At 39.2% G+C, this 14,508-nt stretch overlaps 1 protein-coding gene across 9 annotated transcripts in view; it reads left to right on the forward strand.

The window, feature by feature from the left end:
* The window catches only part of SLCO1A2 (solute carrier organic anion transporter family member 1A2), a 135,468-nt gene that overhangs the window by 75,473 nt on the left and 45,487 nt on the right, over nt 1-14,508 (forward strand). For 6 of the 9 annotated variants that reach the window (XM_055358458.2, XM_055358459.2, XM_055358457.2 and 3 more), the window contains 2 exons: nt 9,435-9,576; nt 13,681-13,813. In XM_055358458.2, the coding sequence (XP_055214433.1) occupies nt 9,435-9,576; nt 13,681-13,813 (275 nt within the window). Of the gene's footprint in view, nt 1-3,603; nt 3,770-8,778; nt 8,987-9,434; nt 9,577-13,680; nt 13,814-14,508 lie in introns of those variants that run through there. The other 3 variants (XM_055358462.2, XM_055358465.2, XM_019038863.3) reach the window with 2 other exon arrangements.

Genomic DNA, 14,508 nt, shown 5'->3' on the forward strand with positions numbered 1-14,508 from the left:
CTGCATTTCTGGTTCAGGCCAGAGTCATTTGGTATTAAAAAAAAAGACTGAGTCCTTTCCCCATTTCTCTTCTCTTTCCCATAGATTCCCCCACCTTTCAAACTGTTTTGTATCTATTTCAAAGGAAGATATCCCTGAGACTGGGTAATTTATAAAGAAAAAGGGGTTTAATGGACTCACAGTTCCACATGGCTGGGGAGGCCTCACAATTACGATGGAAGGTAAAGGAGGAGCAAAGGCATATCTTACACGGTGGCAGGCAAGAGAGCATGTGCAGGGGAACTGCCTTTTATAAAACCATTAGATCTTGTGAGACTTATTCACTATCATGAGAAAAACACAGAAAAACTCACCCCCATCTTTCAATTACCTCCCACAAGTTCCCTCCCATGACACATGGGGATTATGGGCGCTACAATTAAAGATGAGATTTTGGTGGGGACACAGCCCAACCATATAATTCTGCCCATGGCTGCTGCCAAATCTCATGTCCGCACATTTCAAAACCAATCATGCCTTCCCAACAGTCCCCCAAAGTCTTAACTCATTTCAGTATTAACCCAAAAGTCCTAACTTAGGAGCCAGCAAAAAAAAATCAAAAGCAAGTTAGTTACTTCCTAGATACAATGGGGGTACGGGCATTGAGTAAATAAACCCATTCCAAATGTGAAAAATTAACCAAAATGAAGAAGATGGAGACCCCATGCAAGTTTGAAATCCAGTGCGCAGTCAAACCTTAAAGCTCCAAAATGATCTCCTTTGACTGCGTGTCTCACATCCAGGTCACACTGATGCAAGAGGTGGGTTCCCATGGACTTGGGAAGATCCACCCCTGGGACTTTGCAGGGTACAGTGCCCCTCTCCTGGCTGCTTTCATGGGATGGTGTTGAGTGTTCTGTGGCTTTTCCAAGTGCACGGTTCAAGTTGTTGATGGATCTACCATTCTGGGATCTGGAGGATGGTGGCCCTCTTCTCACAGCTCCACTAGGCAGTTCCCCAGTGGAGACACTGTGTGGGGGCTTCAACCCTACATTTCCCTTCCACACTGCCCTAGCAGAGGTTCTCCATGAGGGTCCTGCCCCTGCAGCACACCTCTGCCTGGACATCCAGGTGTTTCCATACATCCACTGAAATCTAGGCAGAGGTTCCCAAACCTCAATTCTTTACTTTTATGCACCTGCAGGCCCAACCAAAGCTTGAGACTTGCATCCTCTGAAGCAGTGGCCTGAGTGTACATTGGCTCCTTCTGGGTCCCATGGCTGGGACCCAGAGCACCAAGTCCAAAGACTGCACAAGAAAACCATTTTTTTTCCTCCTAGGCCTCTGGGCCTGTGATGGGAGGGGCTACTGTGAAGACTTCTGACGTGTCCGGGAGACATTTTCCCCATTGTCTGGGTGATTAACATTTGGCTTCTCATTACTTATGCAAGTTTCTGCAGCCAGCTTGAATTTCTCCTCAGAAAATGGGTTTTTCTTTTTTATCGCATCATCAGTCTCCAAATTTTCCTAACTTTCATGCTTTGCTTCCCTTTTAAACGTAAGTTCCAATTTCAAACCATAACTTTGTGAATTAATAAAACTGAATGCTCTTAAGAGCACCCAAGTCACTTCTTGAAAGCTTTAGTTTGAAATTTCTTCTACCAGATACCTTAAATGATGTCTCTTAAGTTCAAAGTTCCACTGATCTCTAGTGCAGGGGCAAAATGCTGCCAGTCTTTTTACTAAAGCGTAGCAAGAATCACCTTTGCTCCAGTTCCCAATAAGTTCCTCATCTCCATCTGAGACCACCTCAGCCTGGACTTTATTGTCCATATCATTATCAGCATTTTGGTCAAAGCCATTCAACAAGTCTCTAGGAAGTTTCAAACTTTCCCACATCTTCCTGTCTTCTGAGCCCTTCAAGCCTGTAGGAAGCTCCAAACTTTCCTACATTTTCCTATTTTCTTCTGAGCCCTCCACACTGTTCTAACCTCTGCCTGTTACCCAGTTCCAAAGTCATTTCCACATTTTTGGGTATCTTTACAGCAGCACTCCACTCTCTGTACCAATTTACTGCATTAGTCCATTTCATACTGCTGTGAAAAAATACCTGAGACTGGGTAATTTATAAAGAAAAAGAGGTTTAATGAACTCACAGTTCCACATGGCTGGGGAAGCCTCACAATCATGATGGAAGATGAAGGAGGAGCAAAGGCGTGTCTTACATGGTGGCAAGAGAGCATGTGCCAGGGAACTGCCCTTTATAAAACCATCAGATCTTGTGAGACTTATTCACTATCACAGAACAGCATGGGAAAACCCACCCCCATGATCCAATTACTTCCCAGTGGGTCCCTCTCACAGCATGTGGGGATTATGGGAGCTACTATTCAAGATGAGATTTTGGTGGGGACACAGCCAAACCATATCACATGGTAAATTTGGAGGTTAAGTGCTACGTGGGCACTCCAGGTGGCATTACTACCACAGAATCACAGACTGATCAAATTTGCTGTCCTCATGGGTCTTACAGATGCTTAATAAAATATTGGGGTAATTAACAAAGAATAATGAAAAAGGCAAAAGGGAGTCAGAGGACTCACCCCAGAGGGTGATTAAAATATCTGGACATTTTATAAGAAGTGAAATAAATAAAATGAAAATTGATGGGGTTGAAACAAAGGTCTTTACAACACTATCAAAGGTTGAGTGGACCAAAGGGAACCCCTACTGATCCTCCAACATTAAAGGGCCCCATATCAGTTTTCTGCATTTGCCCCAGATTGGGGAAATTGAAGAAACAGCAAAAGGCAAAGGTTATAATGAGGGAGCTGAAATTGCCTGGGGCAAATCTGAAGCAAATTAAGATGAAGATTGAAAAAAGAGCCCAAGTCCCTTGGCTCGATCCCTTGCTGGGAACTCAAACCATTTTTCACCAGAAAAAGTAAAATGGTCTGGGGGTAGAAAAGAAAAGTTCTCAAACCAGAACATAAAAATGTACAGGTTGATAAGATTATGAAATTTGAGATGTCTAAACAGCCTTTATGTAAGGTAATTTTAACTTCTTCACCTAAATGTCTTGTGAAAATTGGTACTGTATCTGATTGGGGGATGTTTCTCCTATCAAGTACTATGAAACTGAAGTTATGTAAATGTGCCCTTTGAGGAATGTTAATTGGACACACTAAATGGAAACTAGTAAGATTGCCTGAGCCTACACAATGTAGGGTAGAAGCTGAAGGGCTAGTAGGGACAAATTCTCCACTTCATATCCGTTTGTGGAGCATTTATTAGGGCTTATGGTAAAAGACTGGGAGCACTTCCCAATGACAAATACTAGACTGGAGAATTTCCAGTTGAGGGACATTTACTGCCTTGTTATGGAATGTTAACTGAAGCTACCCCTTTGCTAAAGGAAATAATGGTACCCCAAAGAGTTCCATAATAAAATAAAAATTGTTTGCATAGGATCTTGCTACCTGAGGATGCGAAGAGGAGATACTTATGAGCAGAGAGCATTCTTTTTCCCCTAGGGCTGACTCTGACTCTGTAAGGAGCTGCTAGATTCTACAGTGCCTGATAAACAGCTCTCATATAACCAGAACTGCTTAGCATGTGAATGGCAATTCAAGGTGAACAAAGGACATGTTGTTTGGAAGGCTGATGCTCTGGTTAAAGAGTCCAGAGAATCTTTTTCTTTTAAATTATTTATTCTTTAGAGCAATTGGGTGAAGTATGTTTTTATGAGCAAATTTACCTTTCTCTCCAAGTTCTCCCAAATTTGGAAACCGTGAGTATTCTGGTTTTATGACAATATAGTTATTTGCATAAGTTTAGTAAGAGTCTTTTGTTTTAAAACAGGACAATTGGAGGCACTGGTTATTTTACCAAGTCTTTGACTAGAATAACATATTTGCAGGTAAATTTCCAGCAAAGCCAACTTAAAAAGAGCCTATATGGTCAGTCAATTTCTTGCTGCACTTTATGCAAATAATCAGGCCAAGTATAATAAGCCTAAAACTTATTTTTACACACAAACTGATCTTACTATAATTTCTCTTTAATAGAAAAGGAGGGCTAGAGAGAGAGAAAAATTGTTTCAAAGGAAAAGTTTAACACTGGTTACTAGATTTCAGCCCTGACTTTTGTTTTTGAATGCAGATTGAATCATGAATTATTTCTTGGCTATAATAATCCTCTAAAGAGATAGCAGATTATAGTTTTTCTTTATATTTTTAGTTGAATCCCTAATGAGATAGCTTCCATTTTCCATTCTGACACACAAATACTCTTTTGATTGTCAAAATATTAATGTTATTTATCTCTCCTTGGTTTACTTCCAAGGAAACTGGAATGATGGTATTCTCAAGACTAGAGATGCAAATCTCTCTCATTTGTCATCCCACTGAGCCCGATCAGTTTTTCACTGCAAATGCTGTTCTGTTAAGACTATACAAGCACCCTCCCTCTAGGCCTAAGGACTGTTGCGGAAGAGGTGGGTGTGTGAGATTGTAAGGGCTAGGTTTGAGGAAGTGAATTAGTTCAGATCATCCAAACCAAGGATGGATACATGATGCCTAAACAGCTGGTAAAACAAAGTTTTTTGCCTTCTGAGCTATTATGTGGCATCTTTTCATCCAGCCCAACCATGAAGAATGTCATGCTATTTGTAGAATTAAAAGAAAATAACTACTGAGAGGATAAAGATACCTCGTGACAAAGCCTTCTGGATATAAGACTCCCAGTTATGAGCTGTGCAGATAGATAGATATGTATTTTTAAATTTTATTTTCATTTATTTATTTCTTTTTTGAGACTCACTCAGGGTCTCACTCTGTCACCTAGGCTGGAGTGTAGTGGTGCCATCATGGCTTACTGCAGCCTTGACCTTCTGGGCTCAGGTGATCCTCACACCTCAGCCTCCCAGGTAGCTGGCACTACAGGCATGCACCACCATACCTCGCTAGCTTTTTGTCTTTTTGTATTTTTTTAGAGACAGGGTTTTGCCATATTGCCCAGGCTGGTCTCAAACTCCTGGGCTCAAGTCATGAACACACCTTGGCCTTCCAAAATCCTGGGAATATAGATGTGAGCCATGGTGCCTGGTCAGTATATATTAAAAAATTATTTTTCAGAGCAATGCTTATGTTTTGTGCAGCTAATTGCTATAAGTCCATAACTAAAACCAAGATTATAGTAGCTCAATGCATAGAAGTTAAAGATAAGTCAGTTTTGTAACCTGGCCTTTGGCTTTCTGTTTGTTGACTTTTTACTGAAAAAAATTAAAGGGATAATGAATGCTTGTCCATGTCCATTCCTATCTGGCCTAAAACATTTAATTTGCTATAAGTCTTTTGACTCTAAGTCCCTTGGCCATAGGGGGTCCCACTGAGGGACAGGATGGATTTCAAGCAGGCAGCCATGCCACCCCGACAATAGTGTGAGACAAAATAAAAATTTGGTAGACATTGCTGTTGCCTCTGGCAAATCTTAGGTGGAAGAGGGAGAATGTAAAGCAAAAATAAAATTCTGAGGACCCCAACCATCTGAATGGACCTTTCCTCTCAGCCAAAGGCATTCCAAAATTAACCTGAAAAGCAAGTTTAGGCCATGATGGGAAGGGGGGGTGGGCCAGACACGCCTCATTGTACCCTCTTCCCTTTTGGAATTCAGGAAAAAACCAACCAGAACTAACATCAACACAGACTTTAAGTCTGACAAGAAACATTTACATCTGTTGTTTCTGAAGCCTGCTACCTAGAGGCTTTATCTGCATGATAGAACCTTGGTCCCCACAAGCCCTTATTATAACCCAGATATTATTTTCTATTGATAATAACTCTTCCAACCAATTGCCAATCAGCACATTTTAAAACTTTAAAACTACCTATGACCTGGAACCCCCTGCTTCGGGTTGTCCTGCCCTTCCAGATTGAACCAATGTAAATCTTACATGTACTGACTGATGTATTATGTCTCCCTAAAATGTATAAAAGCAAGCTGTGCCCTGACCATCTTGGGCACATATTGTCAGGACCTCCTGAGGCTGTGTTATGGCCACATCCTTAACCCTGGCAAAATAAACTTTCTAAATTGATTGAGAACTGTCTCAGATACTTTTGGGTTCACAGGCATCAGCCAACCCAAATTTGTTAGTGCCTTGCTCTTGGACTTTCCAGTCTTTGGAACTATGAGAATTACATTTCTGTTGTTTATAAGCCACTCAGCTTAGGGTATTTTGTTGTAGCAGCCCAGATGGATGAAAACAGTATATTTAATCTTATTCGATTTTATTTTACTTTCAGCTCTGATTTCTTCAAGATGTTTTTGATACTTATTCTGTCATTAATTCAATAAACTTGTATTGGGTGCCTGCTATTTGTCAGGCACTTAGTAGGCACCAGGGCCACAAGGGTAAATAACATATGGCTCCTGTCTCTGACTTGCTCTCAGAATAATGAGAGAGGAACGTATAGACATCTGAATCCATAAATAAAGTACACTGTAATAGAGGTTGTAATCAAGTTAGGCACACAGTAGGGTGGGAAGATAAAGAATGAATGAATGGTTAGGGCTTACCTGGGGAGCACAGAGGCAAAAGAGGCCTCACAATGGAAGTAATAAAATACCTGAGTCTTGAGAATGAATTATATGTTTACCAGATGAACAAAGGGAAGAAAGGCATTAAAACTGGAGGAATATTATACAAAAGCACTGACCTATAAAATGGCAGGGTTAATTAACACAGCTACATGTAGAACACTGTGTCTAAGGACAAGCAACAGGAGATGATACTGAAATATAGATGAGGCTTTGTTTACCATCTTAAAAATCAGAGATTTTTGTTTATCGGAATTACTGAAAAGTTTTAAGAAGTAGAATTTGCTAACTATGTATTTTATTAATTATTTGACAAAAAATTATGATCCAAATTAGTGGAGGTGGCATGTGAAAGAGAGGTTGGAGGTAGACAAGGCTAGAGGAGAGTAAACAGGATTTCAATTGTCTGAGCTAAACTGTTCATACATATGAGAGGTTTCATCATACGTGTGGTAGTTAAAATCATGGATGGGCATGAACTTCCTAAAGACAGCATGCATAGCAAAAGGGTAGGGAGTGCAAGACAGAGGCCTGAAAGGGTTGACCAAAGAAGAGAGAAAGAATCGAGCAGTTAGTCAGAGATATAGGTATGCATGGGGGAGGGAATTTCAGGAAGAAAAGAGAGATCAATAGTATCAAATGACTGAGAGTCACGAAGTAAGATGATAATTCAGACATAGCTTGTGGATTTGGGATATTTGGGAATCAGGAAGTTGTTTATGACCTTTTATGGAGGTAGTTTCAAGAAACACCAGCCTGTAGCAGACTATAGGGTGGATGGAAGGTTAAACAGTCTAGAGTCTAGACCATTCTTCTAAACAGCTTTGTGGTAGCTAGAGTAGCTAACCATCAAGGCTGAGGGAAGGTGTTTTGTTTTGTTTCATTTTGTTTTTTTCTCAAAAGGCAAGAAATGCCTTGGATATATTAATAAGCTAGTGGGGAAGCAAGCAATAAAGGGCGTGAGGTTGAAAATAGAGAGAAAAGCCTGGGCACGGTGGCTCATGCTTTTAATTCCAGTACTTTGGGACGCCAAGGTGGGCGGATCACCTGAGGTCAGGAGTTCGAGACCAGCCTGGCCAACATGGTGAAACCCCGTCTGTACTAAAAATACAAAAGCTAACCGGTCATGGTGGTACACACTTGTAGCCCCAGCTACTTGGGAGCCTGAGGTGGGAAAATTGCTTGAACCCGGGAGGTGGAGGTTGCAGTGAGCCAAGATTATGCCACTGCACTCCAGCCTGGGTGACAGAGTAAGACTCTGTCTCAAACAAAACAAAACAAAACAAAGCAATACAAAAAAATAGAGAAAAGAGCAATAACGGATGAATTAGAATCTCAAAAATGGGAAGAATGGATTCAAGAGCAAGATTGGAGGGATTTTATGTACAGGAAAGGGACACCAATCTTTCTAAAGACATAGGCAAATTAGAGAAGGTAGGGATAGAGGTAAGTTTGCAGGTGAAGTTGCTGATATCATTTGCTGATCATGAAGAAAGAGAATGTGGCTGGGTTGGAGACTGAGAAACAGAAAAGGTTGTGAGTTAACTTGAAAGGAATATGTGAGGTGTAGAAAATAAGTTGTGTGATTGGCTCAAGGCTGGAGGTGTGGAAGGTGGAAGGTGCGAGAATTTTAAGAATTTGAGTGTGCTAGGTAAATAGTAGGTCAAATGGTCTCCCAGGTTGCAAGTGTCATCAGAAACTGTCTTTAATAGGACCAAGCAAAAATCTGTATGGCATGTGACTGAAGACTACCATTCAAGTTGATGTAAATCTATCTATAATTTGTTCATTTTGAAGCAGTAATTAATCTACCTAACTATACTATTACCAGTATACAGTGCTCCTATTTTAAAACCTCTTACTAAAAGCTATCTTTTTAAATTTAATTTTAAAATATGAATTTTAACTTTTCATATTTTCAGTAAAACCATAGTAGCTCCTGGTGATTACAGTGGTTCTATCTGTGAACTCATCCCTGATGTTGTTATGGATTGCATCAACCTCACTGTTTCCTGGAACTATACCAATAATAGGAAGTATGATTGATAAAACCTATGGAAATTTATAGTATATATATTAGGCAGGCAGTAAGGATAAACAGAAGCCAATGGTCCAGGTGAGCTGATTCTCCAAGGTTCAGGAAAGCTTCCCAAAATAAATGGAGTCTCATTTTTGTGTGGTCCTCCATTTACACTGCAGCTGAGAAACCCTGAAAATACTCTGTCCTGGGCTTATATGCCTTAGACACAACTGGGATTGCTGATCTCAAGGGTTGCAGAGCATCCTACTACGGGAAGAATGAGGGCATAACTCAGATTGTTCTGGATATTTCCCTAATTGCTGAGAATGCAGAATGTTTCTGACCAAGAATTGCAAGCAAGAACAGGAAAGAGTGGAGTCGGCCAAGGTAATCTGGGGACCTATTGTCCTGCAGAGAGAACTTAAGCATATTTGCTACCGAAATAATGTCTTTGTATAATTCTGCATTCTTTCTTTTCATTACAGTATATGTATGAATTCTTTTGTACTTTAGATATCATTGTACCTCTGAAGACATGTTTAAGTCATCAGCTATGTATTACTTAGAATGACTGTTTGTTTCTATGTATGTACCAGTATGTTATACAATATTGAGGCTGCAACTGCCTACAAAATTAGTCTCACTTTGAGTTTTCAGAGAGAAATCACAGTATGACAGACAAAAGGAACAGACTACACTTTACAGTTTCTTGCAAATTCAAAGGTTACTTAAGTTGGAGACAATCAGTCTTATGGTGGAAGGCATTTTGTCAACAGACGGCAAGTATACAATTTAAAAATAATTTTTTCTATGTTTTCTTATATTTTTTTCCTAGATGTTTCTGTTGGCAATAACATGTGCATTTGTATCCAAAACACTATCTGGATCTTATATGAACTCCATGCTCACACAAATAGAGAGACAATTCAACATCCCAACATCTCTAGTTGGATTTATTAATGGAAGCTTTGAGATTGGTAATGAATTATTTTTGCATTTCTTCTTTTTGTATTTTGTCTTATCTGTGGAGCTAGTCTGAATTTTATTCTCCTTATTTGCTGTTTTAGGTCATTTAATCTGACCGAGTTATAAGTTTTCTAAAACTAATTGATTAGCTAAGCTTAGAATATGCTCGGAAATAATACATTTAAATATTACCTCATATTAACACCTAAATATTGCCACATATCCTACCATTGTTCTTTTTATTCTAATAGTTTCTTAGTTATGTAGCATGAGTAGCAGAGTATTTACAGTATTTATATTTAAATATCATTTGATAACCCTAAGGGATACTAAGGGTTCCATCTTTGTATTTAGAAGATACAAAGGTAGAAGACCACCGGGCGAGGTGGCTCATGCCTGTACTCCCAGCACTTTGGGAGGCGGAGATGGGTGGATCATGAGGTCAGGAGATCGAGACCATCCTGGCTAACATGGTGAAACCCCATCTCTGCTAAAAATACAAACAAATTGGCCAGGCATGGTGGCGGGCGCCTGTAGTCCCAGCTACTTGGGAGGCTGAAGCAGGAGAATGGTGTGAACCCGAGAGGCGGAGCTTGCAGTGAGCTGAGATTGCCACTGCACTCCAGCCTGGGTGACAGAGTGAGACTCCATCTCAAAAAAAAAAAAAAAAAAAAGGTAGAAGACCTAGAAGATGTAGAAGATATTGTTGGAGATCAAGGAAATTGCCTTACAAATGAAAATGCAAATATTTTTCTGCTATTTGGTCTGAGAGGTTGACAATTTTTTTTTCTAAGTACAGAGAGAAGAAAAGGCTGCTTTTATAGCTCTCTGAATTCATTTCAGAGGCAGCCTCTAGAGAAAAATAAAGTCTACTCATAGATTCTGATTTTTGTGGATGACTGGGAATATGTGACCATAGAGACGGAGAATGAGGGAAAGAAAGATTTCTTCCATGAAAAAAGTTATATAGAAATATGTGTGTCACTCCTTTCTAGTTTTATAATAGCTTCCACTTTCTTCAAGGTGATCATTTCCTTTAATATAAATGTATTTAAAAAATCAGGATCGAGGAGAAGCAAAACTGAAACAAGTGATTCTTGATCTTGTCTACTAGTGTTCAACTCCCTTAGATCTTAGCCTGTATCACCTGTGTGCTGATCCCAGTGAGAGAGTTAGAACTAACTCCATGTATAGCCCACGAATTGACGCAGCTCATAATCTAACGGAAGGTAGAGATGCAGATAATAATAGTATTAATTGAATGAAGTAAGTTTGGTAGCATAGATATATACAAGGTCTTCCAGGGACAGAAGAAACACAGACTCATTTAGGGAAGCCAGACTCTCGGAGGATAACTAAAATTTTCTAGGAGAAGAAATGAGGTTAAGCAAGTGTGAGGAAAATTCCAGTAGAAGAAGCCTAAGAAGGATGCAGCGCAATAGCCTATGTGAGAAGCAACATTCAGCTTGATAATATTGGCTAGCCAAGATAAAGTTGGAAACGATTAGGATGTGAGCCTGCAGAAATGGGCAGGGGTGAGAAATGCGTTAATGAGAGCTTTGTGTGCCTGCTATGGCATTTACTTTTTAATTTTCTAGATGAGGGAGTGTCACTGAGGATTGGAAGGGATTATTAACCTTTCTGTGCCCAGGACCCTTTTAGCATTCTAACACCATATGATCCCGGAGTAATAATTTTAATTGCATAAAAAAAACTATATGGGTGCAAAGGAAGCCAATTATATTGAAGTAGAATTATCAAAATATTAAAACAAATTTTTATATAGTAATATTTGTACTTTTAATCAACCCATTAAATTAAAAAGTTACTAATTTTAAAGTAATTATTGTGTCAATGTTTTGAATTGTTTGCAACAGCCATATTGTCATCTGAACATATCTGTAACTTCTATTGGTGACAATTGGTGACAAAGTTATATGTTCACATTGCAGTTATGTGAGTCTGAAGCACTGGGGAACTATCTGGGCTGGAGCTATTGATTAGCAAGTAAGTAGGCGTTTGCTAAAACTAGAGAGAGAATTTATGAGGTTATTCAGGGAGAGGATATAGGGTGATAATTACAATGGACAAAGAATAGATCTTGAGCTGCACGAACATTTAAGGCACAGGTAGAAGAAAAGGAGTCTATGTTAAGAGAAGGAATGGTCAGAGAAACAAGAGGGGGAACTAGGAGAAAATGGTATTATGAAAAACAGAGGAGTAGAAATTTGAAAAAAAAAAGGTATCAGCAGTGTGAAAAGCATTAGAAATATTCAGTTAGACAAGGATGAAGAACTATTCCCTGGGTTTCATAATATGGAGATAACTGATGATCTTTGCCAGGGCACTAACAAATTTAGACGCTAGGAAGCAGTGAAGGTAGGAGCGACGATAGGGGATTAGGGAGGGGGGAAAAGCGGAATCTATGAATATGGATGAATGTTCTGGGAAGTTTGGAGAGAAACTAGAGAATATGTGTAGGCTAAAGTCTAGTTGAGAGAGAGAAAGGCTTAAAATACATATGAGAGATTTTAATTACTAGAGTAAGTGGCTGAAGAAAATGGCAGTGCCCTGGTGATGTGTTTAGTGTTGGGTGGTCAGATGGGCACCACAACTTCTCAAACTGAAGGAACGTGGTAAGGCCATCAGGTGGAAAACTCAAATGCCTTCATATTTGATTGCCCCAAATTTCTTGATAAAGTAGAATATATTAACAATTTCTACCACTAGTGGGTGGTGATAGGTAGCTTGAGGAGAATGATGATTAGAAATAGTGTGAAATTTACAAATGGCAATAAACATATCACTTAGCTTATATTTCCCCAGTCAGTTTTACAGGCAGCATTCTCCATACCTTTGAAAAAAATTACTTACCTTTTCCCATGCTTTCTCATTGCAATTATTTCCTGACAGAGCAAGGCAGTTTAAAACATGAACTCACTCTTACGTGAAGAAGGAAAGTTCTTCCTTTCTTCTCCTTTCAAAAAATAGATATGGATTTCAAACAATGGCCTCTGGAGACACTACCTTTAACACGGATGGCCTTGCTGATGAGATTTTAGAAACCTAGAGAGGTCAATGTGGCTGATATAGTTATTGCGGTGGGGCGCTCTCCATATAAAATAATGGACAAATGGACATATCTTCTACACACAAGGCAGACTAGAGAAAAATACAGGTGGAAAGAAAACTTTTCAAAATATACACCACTTAGAAAATTATTAACTCCTTGAGGAAAAAAAATTTTGAAATTTTTATAATCTTGAGTCATTGCAGAGGCATTCTTTATATATAGTGGGGGCAAGGTAGATATTATTTACTGAATTAAAAATGTATGGTTTGCAAAAAACTTACTCGTATATTTGTTTTTTTCAAATCTTTATTCCACACTCTTCAAGGATGTGTCCATCAGATGGGCCTTCCCCCATTAGTTTCTTTATTCTAAAGCTTCGTCCTAAGACATGTGGATACATTTTTCATTGCCATTTTTATTCCTCAAATCCAGACTCACTGAAGACCGAGTAGAAGTGGGGGTGTACTAATTTTTACTTAACTGCATTGTCTGATCTAGGGAAAGAAGTAGAAAAAAAATAGATCCCTGTCTTCGTCATGTTGACCAAAATGAAGATATTTTTAAACAATGAGTTACAAAACATTCAGCTACCTAAATTTGACTTTTGCTTCTCTTTCTGGGCATAGGAAAACATGATAATGTTCTATGGAGTAGGCATTGAGAGAGAGGCCAGAGGTCACATGCAGGCTGACACCTTCTTTTGAACCTCATTTCCCAAGTCTAGATAGTCACAAATAGAGCCTTCCAAATTTCCCAGAACCATTCTTTAGTCCCTTTCACCGGCTTCTCTTCTTCTCCCCTCTGTAAATGTTGGTGTTTCAGAGATATCTGTTTCTGTATCTGTCTACATTGCAAAACAGAACCCTTCTTCAGGGCAGGGATTGTGTTATATTCATTTATTATTTAATGCAACCCTAGCACAAATCCAAGTATTTAAGATAGTTGTTATGCAGTAAATGCTAGAATGTAAATGATTGGGTGAGGCTCTTAATTAAGACTTTGTTCATACTTTTTAAAATGATTATTCTCAATTTTTTCCTAGGAAATCTTTTGTTGATTATATTTGTGAGTTATTTTGGAACCAAACTGCATAGACCTATAATGATTGGCATTGGATGTGTGGTTATGGGCTTAGGCTGTTTCTTAAAATCACTACCTCATTTCCTCATGAACCAGTAAGTACTCCAGTCTGATAATTTTGGGTGGTCAAATTTCACTTGCAGGAAATGAAGTTGCACTTTCCTCTCTAGGAGCAATGCTTTCCAACAGCATAGGGCACTGTAATGGGAAAGGGAAGATGCACATTCTGTTCCATCTGTCTATTTGGTGCTCTTGGCTGCCTCGCTTCCACTTAAGTAGTCAGTTTTGTCAATTTACACAATGGGGATTTGGGACCTTTTCTTGTGGAGTTGAGTCTGGTGAAAAGATTCTCAGGACCAGCCAAAACTTGGGATTATTCCCTTCTCAGGACCATGTAAATACTTCTAATTAATAATGAGATTCTGCTTAATTGCAGATCACCAAGAGACAGACCAGTCTGAAGGCTGATTTTTCTTTTAATTTTTACCAAAGTAACTATGTACAAAGTCATAAAAATAAAAACTATTACAAAAAAGCTTACATTGACAAAAAGTTCTCCCTTGTCACTTATTACTGCTTTCCAGAGGCAAGCGCTTATAACTTTTAGCTCTTTCTTGTATTTGCCACCAATTTCTTTCTTTTTTTTTCTGTCTTTTTTTTATTATTTATTATTATTTTTTTGAGACAGTCTTGCTCTGTCATCCAGGCTGGAGTGCAGTGGTGTGATCTCGGGTCACTGCAACCTCCACCTCCCAGCTTCAAGCAACTCTCCTGTCTCAAGCCTCCTGAG

The sequence above is a fragment of the Gorilla gorilla genome, chromosome 10, assembly GCF_029281585.2.
Source record: "Gorilla gorilla gorilla isolate KB3781 chromosome 10, NHGRI_mGorGor1-v2.1_pri, whole genome shotgun sequence".
NCBI classification, from domain to species: domain Eukaryota; kingdom Metazoa; phylum Chordata; class Mammalia; order Primates; family Hominidae; genus Gorilla; species Gorilla gorilla.